The 21,070-nt window shown below is 40.1% G+C and overlaps 2 protein-coding genes across 6 annotated transcripts; one reads left to right on the top strand and one right to left on the bottom strand.

The window, feature by feature from the left end:
• mon1bb (MON1 secretory trafficking family member Bb) lies at nt 1-7,245 on the top strand. Its single transcript, XM_034690693.1, has 6 exons — nt 1-137; nt 731-825; nt 924-1,625; nt 3,184-3,976; nt 4,425-4,572; nt 5,939-7,245. Exons 2-6 carry the CDS (start codon nt 747-749, stop codon nt 6,164-6,166), a joined length of 1,950 nt encoding a protein of 649 aa, XP_034546584.1. The 5' UTR covers nt 1-137; nt 731-746; the 3' UTR covers nt 6,167-7,245.
• A 1,035-nt stretch (nt 7,246-8,280) lies between these two features.
• On the bottom strand, nt 8,281-19,878 carry brpf3a (bromodomain and PHD finger containing, 3a). Of its 5 annotated transcripts, none has more exons than XM_034690524.1 (13): nt 19,540-19,877; nt 15,927-17,456; nt 15,567-15,723; nt 13,522-13,653; nt 13,242-13,370; nt 12,836-13,148; nt 12,392-12,745; nt 11,061-11,615; nt 10,914-10,971; nt 10,716-10,777; nt 10,415-10,488; nt 10,158-10,312; nt 8,281-10,061 (listed from the first exon to the last, which is right to left on the bottom strand). In XM_034690524.1, exons 2-13 carry the CDS (start codon nt 17,435-17,437, stop codon nt 9,878-9,880), a joined length of 3,684 nt encoding a protein of 1,227 aa, XP_034546415.1. In that variant the 5' UTR covers nt 17,438-17,456; nt 19,540-19,877; the 3' UTR covers nt 8,281-9,877. The 5 variants fall into 5 exon arrangements, with proteins under 5 accessions (XP_034546415.1, XP_034546349.1, XP_034546213.1 ...); XM_034690458.1 differs by having other exon boundaries at nt 10,415-10,512; XM_034690322.1 differs by having other exon boundaries at nt 10,415-10,512; nt 10,689-10,777.
• Between the last annotated feature and the right edge of the window lie 1,192 nt (nt 19,879-21,070).

The following is a 21,070-nucleotide window of genomic DNA, read 5'->3' on the forward strand; positions in this document are numbered from 1 at the left end:
CCGGATGTCTGCGGTGCTAAGAGGAAAATTTGTTTTCTGCTTCTCATTCTTGACAGCTTGTTTGCCACTGGGGCTGCCGATGAAGGTAAATGTATCGAAGTAGACTTCCAACTCAGCATTTCGACTGTACCTAAAACGTAAGTTTCGTTGTTTATTTTTGCCTGTCTAACATTAGTTAGTCAAGAATGCTTGCATGCTGACTGTTAAGCCAAGGCCATGAAATTGATCTGTATGTCGGCAGCTAGCATGCACTGTTAGCCGTGTATCTGCAGTCATACAACTGAGCTGCATCAGATTTCTCAGTGGATCATTTTCATTTTGGAAAAATATACTTATTTGGCGACGGTGAAGTTATCAGAAAACCTGATACTAGTTTTATAAGTAATTCACACCGTTGATAAACAAACGTTAGCTCAGTAGCTCCGGCGGTCAAATAACATTTACTTTAGTCTGCCTTTAATCTTCAGTGCAACATTAGCCAGACTGCTGGAGATTGTGATCAGTCTTAAATTCCAGAGTCTGTTTGGTATCTTGGAGTTGTAATTCTCTGTTGTAACCAGTTATCCTCTGTTTATCATGTGACCTGACCACTAGTATGAGTGCTTCTATTCATTAGACACAGAGATGCATGCTGTCTCAAGGTTCAGCTACAACCACTGAGAAATTAGGGGATTAAAGCTATGGTGTTGAGAATTGTGGGTTACATGCGTTATTTTTGTTTTATCACCAGTGACTGGGATGGTATCATGGAGAGAGACAATCATCAAGAAGGAGAGGCACATGGAGTAAAGATTTGTGATCCACCCTCTGTGAACAATCCACCTGGTACACTATCTCATCTGTCATCAAAGCTATTCTGAGTTTAAGAGCACCTGTCTTCACTGTATGATTAATTTCCTTATTTGATTTTTCTTTCAACTTAGGTGATAACTTGGCTACTTCCCTCTCCCTCTTGGGAAATCACATGTTTCCTGATGTGGTGGGGAGAAACAACAGTACCAGTACTACCAAAGAGGAGACTGCAGATTCACTGTCTTCAGATGTTTCAGCAGAGTGCCAGAGTCTGGATGCGGAGCACCAGAGTCTGGGTGTGGAGCGCCAGAGTCTGGATGCAGAGCGCCAGAGTCTGGATGCAGAGCGCCAGAGTCTGGATGCAGAGCGCCAGAGTCTGGATGCAGAGCCCCATTCTGATCAGGTAACAGAGCTGGAGACTGAGGACGCGGAAAACTCTGAGAACCACAACAATATGTCAACCCAGCAGTCTGATGGAGGAAGCGAGGGAGCTGCTAATGACAATGAACAGAGCGACTCTGGGGAGTTTGTTGTTACAATGCTGGCCAAGGCCAAGCTGGAGGAGCAAGGTATAGGTGTGAAAGGAAGGTCATCTCCTTTGTTGGAGGCAGGTACCCAAGAATCCCCTAACTTCCTGTCTCACCGTGACGAGGATGTGACAGCTGAGAGCTGGCGGCAGCATAGGAAGCATGTTTTTGTGCTAAGTGAAGCAGGGAAACCAATCTATTCACGATACGGTAGTGAAGAGGCCCTTTCATCGACCATGGGAGTCATGATGGCGCTGGTGTCATTTGTTCAGAGTGGAGATAATATCATCCGCTCAGTTTATTCAGGTAAGTGTGAATTTTGTAACTGTCCATTTAGATGAAGAAAAGGAGAGTCAGTAAATATTCAGTAAACACTACTTCACACTGAGTTGCAGTGATTCGATAGCTTCAAATTGAATTGTCTTCATTGTCTGTCTTGAGAGCGTGATGTGTGTGTGAATAATAATGATGTTAGCTGCACACAACCTTGAGGTAGATTACACAAGTTTGGAATAGAACTGTGTAACTTGAAGTACAAGACAGTAGTGAAGAATTATTTTCTACAGGTGCATCTCAATAAATCATAATATTGTGAAAAAGTGTTTTGTTTTTTTTAACATAAGTAAAGCTAGTGTTGGTATTCATTGAAAACTAGCATGGATTTGAATGTAGCATTTCCTCAGGACTCCGTCTAACCCCTCCCCCCCTCCCCTCGGAGCTCCTCCAAAACGACGCCCCCGCTCACATGCACAAGTGCCGCTGATTCGCGACCATTTGATCGTGACTGATTTCAAAACCGGTTCTCAGCACAGTGTTTGTGTTTAGCACTACGTCAACTCATGTCTCACTCAGTGGTGGCACTCCAAATCACCACAGACTGCAGAAACTTAACTCAGAACTTCAAACACATTAGGTTCTGTGCCTCTCCACTGATTTCCAAATGAAATGCAAATTTAGCTTTTATCTGAAAAGAAGACTTTGGACCACTAAGCAACAGTACAGTTTTATATCCTCCTTAGCCCAGGTGAGAAATTTCTGACATTGTCTTTGGTTCAAGACTAGCTAGACATTGGAAATGTGACAGTTGTAGCTCAGAAGACATCTGTGCTCCTGATGCACTGACACCAGCCCTGATAACCCTCTCACTGCGGCCATCTCTGTTGCTTGTGCACCTTTTTCTAGCTGACCTTCTCTTCCAGTCAACTTCCTATCAATATGCTTCAATGCAGCACTGCAAACGACTTGCCTTTTCAGCAATGACGTTTTGTGGCTTACCCACCCTGTGGACGGTGTCAATGATTGTCTTCTTGACAACTGTCAAGTCAGCAGTCTTTCACACGATTGTGGTTGTGTGTGCTGAACAAGACTGAGAGATGCATGCAATTTACACTGTCTGAATAGTTATTTAGTCAGACTCAAAATGAAAGATTCTAATATTTTGAGATTTGTATTTTAACATTTTTTGAGCTGTAGGACATAATCAAAATTCAAATAGAAAAATGCTTCAAAAATTTTAGTTTACATATCATGAGTCTAGAATGTTTTGAATATTTTCTTTCTTAATTAACTGAAAGAATATACTGAAGTTTTTTATGACATTCTAATTTATTGAGATGCACCTGTAGTTGTGTTCAAGTTTTAAAAAAGACCCATGATGAGTGTCATATGGATCTCTGGTAATGGATCTGAGGGCACAGTGAAACCATTAGTTCTGGATTTTTCAACAGTTTGGTGATACAGTTTTCAATAAATGGTTTCAACATGCATCATGAAGTACCAGGATACAGATACTCTGATCATTATTAGCAGACAATAATTGTTACCTGTATTTTTTTCTGACTGCTTCCCTCTCTTCTTCCTCCAGAGGAGCACACTGTGGTCTTCTTACAGAAGGGGCCCCTGGTGCTGGTGTGTGTCTCCAGCAGTCGTCAGTCTGAGCGGCAGCTGCGTGGAGAACTCCTTTATGTTTACTATCAGATCATAAGCATGCTAACACAGGCAAGTATATCCCGCATCTTTGAACACAAGAAAAACTATGACCTGAGGAGACTCCTTGCGGGATCAGAGAAGATCCTTGATGGCCTCCTCAACCTTGTGGATTCTGACCCAAGCTTCCTGCTTGCAGCCGTGCACTGCCTGCCTTTAGCATCCTCTCTCAGGGACTCTCTCAGCCAGATTCTGCAGAAAGCCATCACACCTAATCTGGTTTTCTCCATCCTCATCGCTAAGAACCAGCTGCTCACTATCGTCCAGGAAAAGACAGTGATTGAGGACAGTAGGCTGGAGCCCGCGGACGTCCACCTCCTGCTCAACCTCATCGGGGCCTCCTCTGCCTTTCAGGCTGGGGAGATCTGGACTCCAATCTGCCTCCCCCTTTTTAACCCGGACTGTTACTTTTACGCATACATTTCTTACCTGGACCCTCCAGAATGCACTGTTTGTTTGCTGCTGCTCTCGACAGACAAGGAAGCTTTCTACGCCGTGGCTGACTGTAAGAGGAAGATAGAGGAGGCCATGGTGGCTCAGAACTCCCTGAGCCTCATCGCCAAAGTGCAGTCGTACAGCGTGAGCCAGGTGGGCGTTTCAGACCTCAGACACTTCATGTACAAACCCTTTGATGTGCCAGACACCTACCGCCAGCTCACGCAGTTCACCAGGTGTGTGTTTGTCAATATGCCATTAATCATGAAACAACAACAAGAGTTTAGAAAAGTGAGAAAATGGACATCGGGAAAATATATTTTTTTTTAAATTCAAAGTTTTCTTCTTATTTACCTCACTAACCTCTTAATGAGTGGAAGGAAAGCATTAAGTGTCCTATTACATTAGTCAGCAGCAAAGTGAAACCTTGAAATAAAGTCATACAAATATTCATAACTCTTCATGAGATGATTTTATTCACTTAACAGTGTTCTCAGCAATGTTACAGAGAACAAGAAGTCCTTGTTCAAATTGCTTTTGAAGCTGAGTTTTTTAAGGCTTATCAAACTTTCTCACTGTGATCAAAAAGCTGTAGTTTCAATGAAGGCAAAACATGCAACATTTTGTTGAGGACCCTGTCCTTTTTTCTGTAATGCTTCATCTGTGATTTGTTATTGTTTGCAGCCCAGAGATGGAGGCGCCCTACAGCAGTGAAGGGGAGAAAATGAGACTTCTAGACCTCTATCGGTACATGCACAGCCGCATCCACAGCACCTCACGACCCCTCAAGCTGATCTACCACGTCGCTGAGAGGGAAACCCTGCTAGCATGGGTATGTTCACGGATACATTTTCCCTATCACTATGTACAACTTAATACTGTTAATTAAATAGATTCATGGGATAGTACCAAGTGGCAACCTCCGGTCTAAAAATATGAGTCCAATGCAGAAGTGCTAAAAACTGCAGTTCATCGAGGATCCGCTTGAGGCTGGCTCTGGAAGTACCTGAAAACACATACACACCAATTCAAAGAAGCCAATCTTTACAGCAGAAATAAACATGTTTACAGCCTGCTACAAAAGACGGGTGTAGTCTGGATAGCTCATTTCTCGATCGGCATACACTGAAAGGGGGTGAATGTTGTTGTTTTGTCGTCTTGAATATCAGTATGGCTATGAAACTTGAAGATCTTCATGCTAAGCTGACGTATCACGCTTCTAGCTGTAGCTTTCTGAAGAACTGATAAGATTAGAGGTGTTTCACTGGTGATAACACAATCAGAAGTACCCCTGATAAAGCCTAGAATGCTGTATTGCAGTCGCCAGTCCACACACTGATCTGATGCATGCATTTATTAGCCTAAAACACATTTCAGGTGATAGCACAAGAAATCAATCCCCCACTGCTTCAAAGCAATATTCTAAGAATCGATTTCAGGCTATGTATCATCAAGTAGTAATTAACAGTAAAGAGCAAGCAGAGAATGTAATGTTAGTCTGAGTTAGAAAAACAAGTCATTTTGTTGTAATTTACACTGAAAGTGTTTCTAGTTTAAACATAGTGTACAGTATGCACATAGTTTTGAGGGGCGTTGCCATAAAGGGGTCAGTAGCATAGGCCTACAGCTGTCTCAGGTATGTGCAAATATTTATTTAGGTTTTTTTTTGACTGAACTGGAGTCAGATCGATACTTAGTATCAGTGAACACACAAGTTTAGGTACAAACACATTTCAAAGAAAGTTGTGATGCGGTGTAAAATGCAAATAAAAACAGAATATGATGACTTAAGAACTGTTGAAACCCTGTATTTGTATCATATTATATTATCTTAAATTGAATCCAAAATGAGCACATACTTTTCCAAAAAATATTTCAAAAATTCTGAGTTAGAACATTTATTTTGTTATATTTGTGGGATTTTTTAGTTGAATATGGGGTTCAACATTTTGCAAATCCTCATTCAGTTTTATTTATATCGCCCCAACATTTTGGAAACAGTGATGTGAAATAATCTGAAATCCACTTCACTTTTAAATATAAAAAAGCAATTAAACTGCTCTTCATGCTCTCAGCAAGAAAACAAAGTGGCATTAAAATGAAATTTACAAAAGTCCCAAAATTTGAAGGGATTTTTATGCAGATGACTGACATTTGCTTTTCATCACCTAAAATCTCTGTTGTCCTCTCTGTTTTAGGTCACGAGTAAATTTGAGCTGTACACCTGCTTCAGTCCTCTGGTGACAAAGGCCTGTGCCATCACAGCTATCACAAAGCTTCTGAGGTGGATAAAAAAGGAGGAGGACCGTCTCTTCATCAGATACCCCCCAAAGTATTCAACCACCCCGAACCCCAGCAAGAGCTCTCGAGGGGGCAAATCTGACCAGCAAGACACCACAGATAACGGCTTCTTATCTCTTCTATAGGACTCTAAGTGCTGCTCTAGCTGCTCTGCCTCAGTCAACAATAGTTTGTACACTGGTTCTGAGATATTTTTGAACCCTCTTTTGACACTAGTTGGACTTGACAGACATTGACTACGAGGACTAAACACTACGTTTTTCACTATTTAAGAAGGAGTGATCTCATTTAAGCTAGTATTATTTCTTTCCTTAAATAAGAAAGTAAGTATGTTGTTGCATCACTGCTTTCAGTCTGAAAGAGTCAGGGCAAAAAAGAAACATCATTAGTGTGTTTTATTAAGATGAACTGTGGTAGGAAATAATTGCAATGATATTTAAATGTTTTTATATTGTTTTATTACTGCAACAAAAGAGAAATTTCCCTCGCGGACGGTGAATGTATCAAACAGGTGACAGTTCATTCATAGGCTAGAACTACTCTTTCTGGTGTAAGTTAAGATGAAGGGTTAGATAAACTTTCTCAGATTAGTTTTTTTAAAGACAAAAAAAATATCAACATGTTACACAACAGGATATGCAAGAAACAAAAATATGGTGCGTTTAAGGCTCAAGAAAAACTGGAATATCAACAACTGGAACTGGCATGACTGGGATGGGCTGCTATGTGTCATACAGAGCCATAAACAAACACATCGCCCTGTATGAATGTGCTGGCACTTCCCTGTTACAGAACTTGAACACATGCTGTTGCTTCATATCCAACTGATGTTTCCACTCTTTTTAATGGTCAGGTTTCATTCATGTTACATTTTGTGCAGAAAACAAGTAGGAAATCCCAGCTGGTTGCACCTGATCACTTTTCATAATCATCATTGTCATCATTAGTGTCTCTGTTCTAGAAGTCAAACCATGCTAGTGTGAACATCTTTTAAATTTAGAAAAAACAGACTGAGATCATGCAGTGTTTTTTTCTGTCACTTAATGTTGTGACTTCAGGCAACTTTTCGTTTTGGATAATAGTTTTGTAAAGATGGTCTATAAACGGTAGCCTCCTCCTGGTGTCCTCGGAGGAATTTCTTGTCAATTCAAGTCTTAAGAGTATGTCTATAGTATTATAAAATAAATCCCAGGTTGCACAAAGACTCACTTTTATTGATTTTGAAGAGATGTCAATAAGATGGGGATTTAATTTGTCAGACCTGAACATTACAATTGACTAGAAACCTTCTCTTTTCCATATTACTGCTCTACAAATAATGCAGAATAAAGATGCCTTTTATCTCTAATTATGGGAGGAATAGAACATCCAGTCCAAAAAATGTAATACTCCTAATAAGTAATGAGGAACAAAGGATTATGCTGTAAGTGGTATATATAATGAATTATAATTCCTAGAATTAATATTATATCATGTGATTATTTTGAGGAAACTCAGAAAAAAGACTTCAGAAAACTTCAGAGGTTCAATTATTCTGATTGGCTGGGCCAACCCCCAAATTGAACAACTTAGCTTCACAGGAATCAAATCATATGTTGTATGATGGCAGTAGAATACAGACTGTATCATCAAATAATTACTTTAAAGTAGTTAACATAGCACAAGAGTGTGTATATGTTTGAAGTTTATTGCCTTAAAAGTGTAAATATAACACCCTTTTTTAAGTTATTCCCAACACATACGTGATCTAACTAAAACTCTAGTTTAGTTTATGCCTGGCTTTGTATGAAATATAATAATATAATATGAAAACAAAAATCTTGTCCCTTGATAGTTCATGTGAAATACTCCTAGCCACCTAACCAAAGATTATGGATTACTATGTTGTATACAACGTTTCCATTTAGGGTGAAAATCTGTCTTTTGTTTTCCAAAAAGCAACAGGTGTCATAATTTTTTAGGCAACATTAAAGCTGTTAAACCTGGCAAGGCAGTTAGGATTAACACAGATTTTAAGATCAAAGCTGAGGGGTGTTACCTCACAAAACTTTGGGACTTTGTCAGAAATAAAATGCTGCAACTTTTCAAAGAGCCTCAGTGTACTGTACAAGTTAACTCTGCTTTGTTAAAATCAGATGCACAAAAACACTTCCAACATTCATGTTCTTCCCTCTTCTTTTACTTCTATTTCTGCTTTTGAAATCATACCTTGTGGTTCAAAGATGACATACACATGAAGTTGTTTCAAACAGCATTTATTCTTGTGTGAGAAAATATTGTCTCAGGCAGATAATAGATCTTGCAGTTCAATTCAAATGACAAGATCAAACATCTCCTGTGCCACCCAAGAAAAAGCAATCTTGTAGACAACTGCAGCCTACAGAGCTGGGGTCTTGTGCCACCTCACATTTAGATCATGTTTCTGACATGTTGGTGAATACCGCCACTAGTACAAAGAGCTACTTAGCATCATACATAAATCTTATCAATATTTAACTTTTTAAATAACACTCTTCACTGCCACAAGTTATAAATTAAAATCTAAATTTGATTTTTGCATTCCTTAAATAACTTCCTGTAAGCCAATATAAACATACATTTACATATTTACAGAACTATACACATGCACCCTTACTACACTGAGCTTGTACTCATATATGTATATACTGTACACACATACACACACATTTTAGCCACACACATGGCTCCAGGAGTCACCGATCCTATTCCACATTTCTTTTAACAGACCAATTGTGCTTTTCAAGTCATTTCAGCCGGATTTGAAAACAAGCTCCTCAGTGAGTGATTGCAGTAGACTCTGTTTTCACCACAGGACAATCAGCTTAATCTAAATAGTGGCTTCACGTCTTACTGAGCTGCACCGCAGGCTCCAACATTCTGGTATCAAATTACAGTTTCACAATATGGAAAAATAAGCAAAGACCTCTAAAGTCCCACCTACAACACATCATAGCTGGACTAAAAGACACATGCACTGGCAGCCCATGAAAGCTCGGCGGTTGCAATTCATAGATTTTCCTATCAATATACTCATTATTTTCTGGATTCATTCGTTTTTTGGTCTAGAAAATGACAGAAAGAAGAAAAAAGTATCAATGTTTCAAAAGCCTGACTTACTTATATGGCTTGTTGTTTTTTCCATAACCCCAAATCTGTCCAATTTGATATCATAGGAGAGTAAAGAAACAAGAAACCACCCACATATGTGAAGCTTTTTTTCTACTGAATAACTCATCCCTCTCATTAATTATCAAAAAGTTGGCAATTAATTCAGTTGACAGCTAATCAATAAATCATCCCAGTTCTACTGTGAAACTTAGGAGAAATGTTTGTGTAATATGACAAACACCACCAAGGGTTGAATAAAAAATATATATATACATATTATCACCCACAGAGTCCAGATATGACATGTGCAATAAGTGGGACTTTCACAATTTATCAAACACAGTGACATTTCAATGGCAACTACAATCTAAATATATTCTGAATCAAGAAAATCCCTTTGACAATTAAATATTTACACTTTCTCTCAAGTCTTGACTCACTTTGGCCTTAAATAAAATCTTTATAAGAACACATAGCAACAGTGGTTGTGTAAAATCTTTTTAAAAATTACAGGAATAAATGAACAAATTCATCTAGGAAAATGTCTTCGAGCACGTTCTCTCTAAACTTTAAAAATCAGATTTACAGTTTAATGCAGAAAACTGTTGGAAATTAAATCCTTAATACTTTCCCACCTCTAGGAGAGCATGGATAAAGCTTTTATACACGGAACCAGGCAGCCTGTTTATGATGAGTAAATTCTGAATCTATATAAAATTAGAGGGAGTGAAGTTAAGATTTCCTCTCACATGGTTTAAATGCACCATAGCCCGGTCGTATGCAGTGTGTACAGACTTTCGAACGCTTGGTTTCTTTCCTTCCATTAGACGCAGTTTATCTACAGTGTCATCCATTCCCATCTGCAGCAGTTTGTTCCGAGGGAGCCACTGCCTGAAAACCAAGAGGGACAATTTTCTCAGTGACCAACACTGCTCCACATTGTTTCAAAATTCAGCCTGAGGTTGCGCCAGCTTGTCTGAATCTTACCAAGTTCTTTTGGTGTCAAAGAAGAGCACCAGGAAGAGCTTTTTGCCTTCTTCCGTTCCTCTCCACTCGCCCAGTTTGAGCACCTCCACAGGAGGCACTGGAATGGGGATGCCGTTGTGAAGGAGCCCTTCCTGGGGCATGTCTGGGTCAACAATCTGAAACAACAGATTATGTCAGTCAAAGCTGCATCAGTTAGCATTTCCTTCTATGGGATGCACTGAGCCAGAGAAACAGCAGTGTTTAAAATCCATCCTTACCATAGCTGGGTACGATGGGTATCCTCTGCTTTTAGCCCAAACGAGATCCAAAGGTGCTAACTCGGTCTCACTATCTAAAGACAGAAGTGTAGATGTTCCTGTGAACAGGATATTCCAATACGTCCAATTAAATTGTGTTTGTGAGAAACCTTGAGCCCAAACTGAGGATTTAAAGCTACTGTATTGATCAGTCTTGCATTTTGCACCTGTACACTCACAACAAAAAGACTTGAGACAGTGTACAGAATTTACATTGCCTTCTCACGATACACACCAGACCCAGAGATGTCTCCGTTCTCACTTTTTGGAACTTTAGCCAGTGCAGGTTTACCACGGCTTCGTTTGGGGGGAGAGACACTACAGCTGTGAACAAGAGGAGAGGAAAGAGAGATGTCAGGATGGTTTTAAGGATGATACTATTGCTAGTATAAGAGCGTGTAATGCCTTAAATTGTTAGTTTTTTGTCACTCTAGTTGCATGAGACCCAAATCCCACTTACTTTAGTTTTTGATCATCATCATCCTGGTCTGCAAGGGTGTGTTTTCCATTTGTCAGGCCTAGCAAAAGCAGACAAAGAAAATAAATACAGACAAATATATCTTTCCAGAGTCTGTTCCTGTAATAGAGTTCTGAATTTTATCCTTACTTTCTTCTCTGGGTGGTGAGGGGAGTTTCTCTGCCTCACTTTCTGAGCTGGGTCCTCTGGACCTCAGGTGGTGTGAGGAAGGAGAGGGAGGAGTTGGGGAAGCATTTGGAGTTGGAAGTAAAGTGGTGATGTTGGTCACACTGGGTGACTTTGGGCTGGCAGGGCTGCTATCCAACCCGTTTGTTTTCTCCTCAGGTGTCTTTCCGTTCTGTTGTGGTGTGGATTTGGTTTTCCCCATTCGTACCCCATTTTTAGCTTTCTTAAACAGGACAGACGTGCGACGGCCGACTCCGACCAGAGGCAGAGTTGGTGGTGATCCCAGAGGGGTAACTTCATGAACAGCCTCTGGTTGCGATGACGGCGTTTCACCGACTTCAGCGTCATCTTCGCCCTGGCTTTTGCTTCCACTACGAGATGACCGCTGACGCTTATAGGAGCGTCCAGGCGATCTTCGTCCTCCAGTTACAATGCCGAGGACGGGGGGTTCCAGAGGAGCGTCTCCAGGGAGCGGCGATGATACTGGGCAGGTTAGTTCCAGGACAGGGGGAGAGTCATCTGGATCGAAAAGACATTGAATACATCATGATTTTCTTTCTTATCATAAACAGCTAAACTGACATGTCATTAATTAATTCAAAAGTGCTTTTCTCTGATTCAGATTGTTAACTTAATACCATAACTATGGTCATAAATTCTAATTCATCTTAAACTAGCCTTTAGCTTATTTTGATTCCCAAGGACTTTATCAATGCTAATAGACAATACAACCAATCAGAGCAAAGAAAAGTGTGACATAGCGGTAGGCTGCTAGGCCAGGTAGCTAGTTCAAACATCCAATTCAGATATCTTCATAGTTCAACATATTACAGTCTACACTCTACCACTACAGTCATCCCTTGTACATACATATACATAGAACCAGCTGTGAATGGCCCTACTGGAATCAAATTGGTTTGAATCTATCTGAAAGGGGACCAGAAGCAATCAAATCAGAAGCTAGCACATTTGTCTGGTTGTCCATATTTGACTGGTTTTGGATTATTGAAAGGACAAAACCACATTTGAAGGCCTCACATTGGACTTTTTGAAATAAAAACAAGCAATGAATCAAACTGTCATGTCAGCTATCAGTGTTCATAGTTAATGTGATACATTTTTAAGTACTCCTTTTGGATGGGGCGTCTGTATTGGCCAATAATCAAGTCTAGGTACTGTCCCCAGTAATAAGAAAGAAAAACTGTAATCAGAACAGCTTATCTTAAATCCTTGAATGTGGACAGTCATCGTTTGGTCATCAAGTGTGGTTGAATAAAATTAAAAACATTATTTACCTGTTCTAGAGTTGGACATTGCTTTCAAAGATCCATTATCAACAGTTTTTGTTTTCCTCTTTTTCTTTCCCTTTTCCTTCTTCTCCTCCTCTTCCTCCTCTTCTTCCTCCTCATCTTCCTCATCTTCTTTTTCCTCATCCTCCTTGTCGTTACCATTCACAGACTGAGAGTTCTGCTGCTGCTGGTTCATCTTCTGTCTGAGTGTGTTGATCTCTCTTCGCAGCAGCCTGATGCGTTTGGTTCGACCCCCGCTGGTACGCATGGAAGCGACAACGTCCAGTTTGTCCAGTAAGGCCTTTAGCTGCTCGTCTGTGCTCAAGTGCAATCTGTTGTCTGGATCCAAGAGAGAATCCACTGCAAAGAGAAAGGAGAAAACAAAATAGCAGATTAACAGATAGTGTAAATTGGATTTGGTTATTGAAGGAATTTGAGCGTTCAACTCACCATCGTCCCATGTGCATTGGTAGAAACCATGTTTGTTCAGAGTCTCGGGGAGATGCATCCCAGTATTTGGGTCCAGACCGATGTTTTGGGACTGCCTGTGGCTGTGACGGAGAACAGCTCCACCCACCTCCCGCATTTGTAAGGCTGCCTTATGAAACATTGTGTCCTTGGAGTTGTACTTGAGGCAGTTGGATATCATGAGGTCGAAGTCTTTCTCTAGATCAGCGATGGAGCAGTAGGCATGTCCCTCCAGTTTGGTGCGCATGGTGGAGAAGTCCATCGGTTGAGTAATAAACTCCAGGTAATCTGGGACCTTAGGGAGTCATGCAAATTAAACTGTTAGCCGATTCTAAGTTTAATTTACATTTTAATTTATGCAGATTGTTTTATATTATACAGCACCAACCTCTGATAGATTGACAGCCTCTGAGAAGATTTTTGCAGTGTCCTTCTCTTGAAGTTGGTCTAAAGTGGAACGCAGAAGCACTAAAGCAGGAGTCAGCTTCAATTCAAGAGCAGCCTGCTGAATTTTCATCTGAGGAGTGATGAGGTAAACACACATGGGAGAGGAGAGGATGTACAAGGTCACTCTCTAACATTCAAATGATTAATATATGCATGGCAATGCTGATGTGAGGCTATAGAAGTAGACTAGTGTTACATCTCATACCTCCAGTTAAACCCACCTGCTCTCTCTTTAGCCTCTCTCTCTTACGGATGAGTTCCACCAAAAGTCTTGCTCTTTCTAGATCTTGCCTCAACTTCTGCCAGTATCGTAGCTCCTCTCTGGCAGCACACAGCTTCTCATCAGGCTCCCTCTGAAAATAAAAAGCAGAAGAGAATATTAAAAATCAGTATTCTGACTAGGGTTGCAAAGGGGTGGAAAATTTCCGGTAAATTTCAAAGGGCAGTTAAGCTGGGGAATTTTGGAAATATTCCAAATTGGAAACTGTCCATGGGAATTTATGGGAATTTATGGGAATTGAGGGTAGTTTAATGGACAGGTATCATATCCAAGCATAAATATTTGTTTTGTTATAAGCAGACATCCATCCAAAATAAAAATCACCTGTGCATGTAGTGGAGGAATGGACAGTGCGTGTAGGGGGCGTGGTCTCAATAGCCCTGCAGTAAGCAGTGTGCTTTGTACATGTGATTGAGGAATAGCACAGATATTTAACTGTACTTGCATGAAATCTGGTTGTTTTAGTCAGGATTATGCTGACTAAACTATATTTAAGTTCCCTATTAAGATCCAACCTTCAATTTAGTAAATTCCAGCTTTCCAGTTTCTAACTTTGAAAATTTCCGGAATTTTGCAACCCTAATTCTGACCCAATCTAAATTGGTAATAAAGTCTACAATTCAAAATGACTGCCAAAATGCAGCCAGCATTATGTATTTTAACACCCCAACCGCTGTGGATAGATCTAATAAGATGTAGGGAACCGTTTTTAAGCAGCTTAGGGCTCACCTTTCATTATAAAAGTCAGAAACAAGTTCAAACCAATGTCTCAAATTTTACACACTCAAACGCTTGGCAGTTGTGTGAGGTCTACAGTAAAGATGAAGTGTTGTGTGGACACCTTCAATCGGCTAATCAGCTAATCAGCTTTAGCTAAGGGTGATGTCTGGCCTTATGTTTTGATAAGTGTGTGAGTGTACAAACATGGTGTGAAGTGGTTTGATTCCAGTGAATTGGTGGTCTTTGTGATGAGAAGACTTTATTGGTCCATAATAGACCTGATACTTTACTTAAAAAAAACAAACTCTGTGAGGCTGACCAGGATGCTAAACGTCTCAGAAAGACAGAAATGGCTTCGAGATAAAGAGACGATAACTTTTTTTTGGATGAGGGGAAACTTTAAAGATGTAATGCCCTGATGTCTACAAGAAAAGTGATGCAGTTGCTTAAGGGTACTTCAGCAGGGCAGAGGTAAAATACTTTAAATGTCATATTTTACAGTATGGTCTTATTCACTCAAACACTGATTGTCCATGAAGTTAAACTCTCAATTTAGGAATTAATATTATAAAATAGTGACATTTTGTGCATTTTAATGAATCAATGTGTCATTTAGAGACTGTAATTTAACATTTAGTGAGGAAAACCTGCTTTTTAGTCCAAATTATGACTTGAGGAAGTGCTCCGAGACATTAACCAACAGTATTTTGTGGTTTTAAATGATAAGTTCAAGTTAAAGTACAAGATGGATGGGAATACTTTCTATATTTAATGCTACAGTAAACAAAAATACATTTGTGAGTACTAAAAATGTTTAAAGGTTCAATCCAGTGTATACTTTGTGACTTAAATGAGAATCATTTGCATTGCTTGGTCACCTTATTTAGAAGTACTGATAAATGGAGCTGCAAGAGTTGGTTCCAGCTTTTTAGATTTAAAATTTCCTTGATTCTTTGGTCTATTATGACAATAGTTTTGGGGGTTTTGAACTATTCCTCTTTTCATAATTGATGAAACTTTACTACACAGATATTAAGTCAACACAAAAGTGGATACCAGCTTTAAACAAGTCACATTTAAGAAGGATGGTAAACCACAGGTCCTTAGCTTGCAGTCATGTGTTAGACAGTGCTGACAGTTGGGTGGTTTTGTCATGATAAAGCATTAAACTGACTACTGTTCTTCATTTGCAGTTGAAAAGAGAGAAAACACTTTACTCTTGTTCATGTTAAATTCAAAACAGACGATTTACTTCATCCATCTCACCTGCTCTGCAGTCTTGTTGGCCTGCAGATGGGAATGAAGCCGCCGTATTAAAGGCATCCCATTTCTTGACTGTCTTTTCAGTAACCAGTAGTTATGAAGCCGCTGCATGAACTGATTCTTCCTCTGGACTTCCACTCCTGTGCAGATCTTGTTCAGCCTGTTGTAATGTAACAGTCAAACATTAGAAAAGGTTGCAGTAGGATCACTTAAAGCTCCTTGAACTAGATCAATACATAATTAGATGAGTAAAGTGTTTCATTTGGATCCCTGAAGGAATATAAGTAATCTATTGCAGAGTGCTACACTGACTTAATCAGGTCTGCTGTGTATGTAAATTCAAACAGTATGCAAATGTCACACCTGTGAGACGGGATCTGAGGCACAAGCAGCACAGGCACATTTGAGCGACGTGTCGACCCACGGGACCCCTTCCCGTTCTTCTTCTTCTGGCCCTTAGTACCCTTCTTATTTTGCGGTGAGGGGGGACTTTGAGTGTAAGACCTCTGACCTCGGTTACCCCTGCCACCCACCAGTCTCCCTTCAACAGACTCATCTCCAGACCCATCCCTTCCCCGTGACCCCACTGGAGAATGATGCTCACAGAAAGCAGTCTTCTTTACAGAGAAGGTGGTCCCATTGACACCTGTCTCCCGCACTGGGTCTATCTTCATGAAGAGACCTGCCTTCTGGGCGCAGGTGACGTGAAAGGCCCTGTAACAGTTGGCTTTGTGGCACTGGATGGATGCCCCCCTGCCTTTCTGTTTGCACAGGTAGCAGGTGAGCTTCCAGCGAGCAGGAGGGATGTTTTTGACCCCTTCGACAGGCTCCAGAAAAACTGTATTGGCAAAGCAAACCTCAGGGATCCATATGGCACAGACAACATGGGCCCACCGTCCATCACTTGTCTGTTTGAAGGCACCTCCTCTGTTGGGACAGAGCACGCAGTCTACAGGGCGGGAAGGAGACTGCAGGCAGCAGCGGCACAGCCACTGACCTTCAGGTACGTAGGGCACACCATAACACTCTTGGTGGACTGCTAGATTGCAGATGTCGCAAAACAAGATAACGTTACTGTTCAGACACTCGTCGTCCAGGCAGACGCAGCAGAAAGCATCCTCGTCAACCGCACTCTGTGACAGAGCCTGGCTGCGAGACTCCAGAATGGATTCTCGCTCCAGGCGGTCGATCAGGAGTTCAAAAGTGTCCGCAGAAACTGAGGCATGACCATCACATACTCTCTTTTGGTTTACCATCTCCAGCCAGGCCAGGTCCTCCTCATCCATGTCGTACTCAGCCACACTGTCCTGTTCCTCCAGGGACTTTTCTATGTAACGATAGTAGGCTGATGGGAGAGGAGGCGCCTCTGAGGGGGTTTCTGAAGACAGCAGGCGAAAGGTGGGCTCAGGTAAAGGGGTTTGGTGGGACGGGTGCTGTAATGAATTAGTAGATCCTGTGTTCTGGTTTGATCCAGACCGCTGGTTCTGTTGAGACGTATTTTTACCGCTCCTCCTGCTTTTACTGTTTGATGGTTTCCTCCATGGTTTGCTTTTACTCTGGGTTTGTTCACTGTTCTCCTTGTTGCTGTTGCACTCAACAATGTCCTGGGCCATCATCTCATCCTCTGTGATGACTGGCAGAGGATCTGTGATGTTAATCCGATGGAGCCTTCCCTCAAGGTCCACTTCCACTATTTTTTGTGCCTGAGCATATGTTAAGGTCTCCCTGGAGGGAGAAAGCTGCAGTCTGTAGGGCGAGGGGGGCCGCTGCTGGCCAGAAGATCCCCTGCCCCTTCCTCTCCCTCTTCCTCGACCCCTACCCATGTTGAGTCTTTTATCACCTGTCTCACATTCCCGCCTCCTCGTCTTCCGCATGGGAGTTCACACCGGCCTCCTAATATGTACAGAGAAAGAGTAAGTACAATTTAATGCAGCAATTCAGGCTTTCGAGGTCCTCATATTCCTCTTCAGTTTAATTACAAATCAGAAAGTTGAATAATAAATTCAGATTAACATTAGCTGCTGTTTTATTATTATGGTACTGTAAATGTTGTTTATGCAGAGTTGCAGATTGCTGTTTAGTAATTGTGGATCAGGATTATGAATATACTCACGAGTAACAGTCAAGTTTGCTTTAATACAGTCCTACATTAGCGTATTTTTATTCTCTTTTTTTTGTAGGGAAACCTACATGATTTAGATTGACCTGATTTAAATTTGTTTGATCGTTTTTTACTTAAGAATGTTCCCTAAAAAACATTTGTGTCCTAAGGGGGATGCTTTAAATTACATCTGTTTCCAAACAAATGTAATTTACAGTGTTTCTAGAATTGTTAAGCATATTTTATGTCTACTGGTGAATTGCCAATCATCATCTGGCAGGTTCATTTTAACATTTCATTTTCTTCAGTTTAGTTCATGATTCAATTTTTCATTATAATAACATCAACAATGTTTATGTGATGCCTAAAAAAGGATATCACAAATTACCAACTTATTGACAGGTCATATTAAGAAAATTACCTCTTTCTTTTCATATCTATCAGTCAGTGAGAGCAAATTCATGCAACCCTCGCAGTTAACATCCCATAGCAGTTCATTAAATCAATTCAACCCTCCTGTTAGGTTCGTTTCTCTGGATCAGCAATAATGTTCCTGAGTCAATTTGATCCAGGGAATATTCAATTATCCAAAAGTGTCAGAACCAGAACCAGAAAAATCCCATAACATATTTTTTTTAATCTAATTTTTAATTCCATTACTAACCATTTAAATCAAGATTTAGTCCATTGTCGTTCTTTAGTTCTCACAGATCATGTTTCAATGAGGATAACTCATTCTTTTTTCATAAAAATTTATGTTAAAGCTTTTTTTTAATGTACATTGGAAAGCCCTTAATATAAATACAATACTATTACAAGATATAGATTTTGTTTATTTTATTTTACATTTTTATCTTTATTTTTTTATGAAGTGATGTTGATAAATTAACACAACACCTCTTCTGTCACATGCTGCCCAGATTTTTATGCTGCATTTAGCTGGTTTGGAAGGTATACATTGCCTAAAATACACTTTTAAAAGGGTCAAATTTGACCCGCAACATAACAGGAGGTTCAATCACCTTACTGTTCAAAGCATATTTTCTTGATAGGAAATGTTCTAAAAGAAGGGCGCCTAAATTACGACTGTTACAATACTGCAACTAATATTTTATAAAACCCCTTTACTCATTCAATTTGTTGCAAAAGTCCACCTCTAATGAATGTCATGTTACTCTGTTTAATTGTTTTAATTGATGTTCCCTTATTGCTGCCAGTCAAAAAAATCATTTTATTCATCAAAGCATTCATTTAATTTGATTTTAAAATCCTCAATCAATAAAGTGACTCTTTATAAGAGGTCAACTCTGTGTGTGTGATGTTCAAAACACAGTATGTTACCTCAAGTACTCTCTCTGCACAAACACAAATACAGTGCAGTTGCCCTGCTTACATGTATGGACCCTCAGCTTGTCTCTCCATTGGTTCAATCACAAGCCTGTTACATTGCTCCCTTTCTATCCGACCAATGAGAAGCCAGTATCCTGTGTTTTTTTCCCCTGTTGCTGTGTGTAGTTAGGTTGAAGAGCGCTAAATACCAACCCGAGTATCTAACATCTGTCAGCCATTTTAAGCGCACAACAGCAGAGACAACATTTGTACTGCAAGTTGATTAGCAGCCCAATTATACATGCCAACAGCAACCAGAAAGCAGACGCACTATACGCACCGTGCCTATATGCATAAATATACTGCATGAATATATAAGACAGTGACATATAAATGTGCAACGTTTCGGGTTTTTGCTTTGTACTCCAGACCCCTGCAAAAAGATGTGATAACGTTACTCAGTCGAACAGGACACAGAAGTCGTGAAACATAACGGCAGGTTTCCCTGAGAGAAATGTGAATACTGAACATGTCAGAGAGGTTTACCTTGTTTCTTCGTCCTCTGTAGTGCCAACAGAATAACTGCTCCTAGCTAAATGTCAGCTAGTGACAGACTACAACCAAGGCGGACATGCTAGTCGTTAGCTTAGCTAGCCGGTCATTTCTGGAGCGACAGCGTCATCTTCACCACGTCAATTCTTCATCGTGACAACGGTTCAACACATAAACTCGACCCGGTTTCATCCGTGTGGTTTCAACCTTTCAAATGATGTAGGTATTAAACATAGGGGTAGCCAAATCTTCAAGATATCAATTTAATCTTCCTTGGATGAGGCTAAATATTCAGTCAAGATGGCTTGAAAAATACGCCCCTTTGGAAAAAAGCACCTCAGCCAATCATAGGTCGCGGCTTCACCTCGCATCTAACGCGCATTGGGCCCTGATTGGTTAGAGCGATACGTCGTTTTCATCAGTCTTGAAGTGGAGCTCATAACATACAGAAGCGGTTAGAAAAACAACGATAGCATATATTGCGCGCCTTGTGGCCTCGTCTTCATATACCACATACCGTATATTGTACCTGTCATACACCTGCTCTTTCTAGAGCTGCCTGGCTCAGTTAGAAACAGTTTTTATCCCAGAGTAATAAGTGCACTAAATGCCAAGTAATGCAATATAAAATGGGACTGTGCCATCTTCCTGTTCACTGAATGCCTGCCTGTTGGATTCTGGATGTGTCTCGTGTTTTTATTTATTTATTTGTTTGTTTGTTTGTTTGTTTGTTTGTCCACTGTTTTTACGAGTTTTTCTTTTTCTTTTACAACTGTTCTGTTATGCATCTTTTGCACTGAAAGGGGTTGCACCTCAATTTTGTTGTACAATGTACAATGACATATATATATATATATTTATATATTCTTGTCGTTACACCTTCTTGTTTGCTGCTGTAACTCTGCGAATTTCCCCATTGTGGGATGAATAAAGGAGTATCTAATCTTATTCTATTCTATACACTAAAACATCACATGGAGGTGAATGTGTATGCATGAAAACTAAGTGTGACAATGATTGTAATCAACTTCAATGTATAGTTTCTACGATTTCAAATGCAACAAAGTCCTACATTTGAACATTAACACATTGATCTGAAAGAATTTCAGATCAATGTGTTAATGTGTTTCAAAATCTAAATTTTTTGGTAAATAAATGCGAACACCTTTAAAATGGTTTCTTATATTTAGTTGGCCTAAAACTGTAGCCTGACCCTGGATATCCCAGAATACATAAAGAGTCTGAAACTGCCTCTCAGAAACATAATCTCTTCGTTTGCTTTAGAAAATTAAATAATGAATGTAAACATAAATGGTTTTTCGGACAATCCAGGCTGCCAATGTGACACAAAGATGTATGAAATGTTATATTCTACTCTGCCTCCAACATTTTTAAGGTTGGAGGCATTCAGATGATATGTATTTGTTTTTGATACATTTTCAGGGAAACAAATTTTTAGCCTGTCAGTTATTTCTGTTCTTTTTTTCCCCTTGAACAAACGAATACAATATTAGGCCTACTTTAA

Source organism: Notolabrus celidotus, chromosome 1, assembly GCF_009762535.1.
Source record: "Notolabrus celidotus isolate fNotCel1 chromosome 1, fNotCel1.pri, whole genome shotgun sequence".
Taxonomy (NCBI): Eukaryota; Metazoa; Chordata; class Actinopteri; order Labriformes; family Labridae; genus Notolabrus; species Notolabrus celidotus.

Coding starts and splice junctions, on each gene's coding strand:
- mon1bb (XM_034690693.1), top strand. CDS start 747: ATGGAGAGAGACAATCATCAAGAAGGAGAGGCACATGGAGTAAAGATT. Junction 826..923: donor CTCTGTGAACAATCCACCTG/GTACACTATCTC, acceptor CTTTCAACTTAG/GTGATAACTTGGCTACTTCC. Junction 4,573..5,938: donor GGGAAACCCTGCTAGCATGG/GTATGTTCACGG, acceptor TCTCTGTTTTAG/GTCACGAGTAAATTTGAGCT.
- brpf3a (XM_034690322.1), bottom strand. CDS start 17,437: ATGCGGAAGACGAGGAGGCGGGAATGTGAGACAGGTGATAAAAGACTC. Junction 15,724..15,926: donor CCTCAGATCCCGTCTCACAG/GTGTGACATTTG, acceptor ACATTACAACAG/GCTGAACAAGATCTGCACAG. Junction 10,313..10,414: donor ACCCATCGTACCCAGCTATG/GTAAGGATGGAT, acceptor CTGTTGTTTCAG/ATTGTTGACCCAGACATGCC.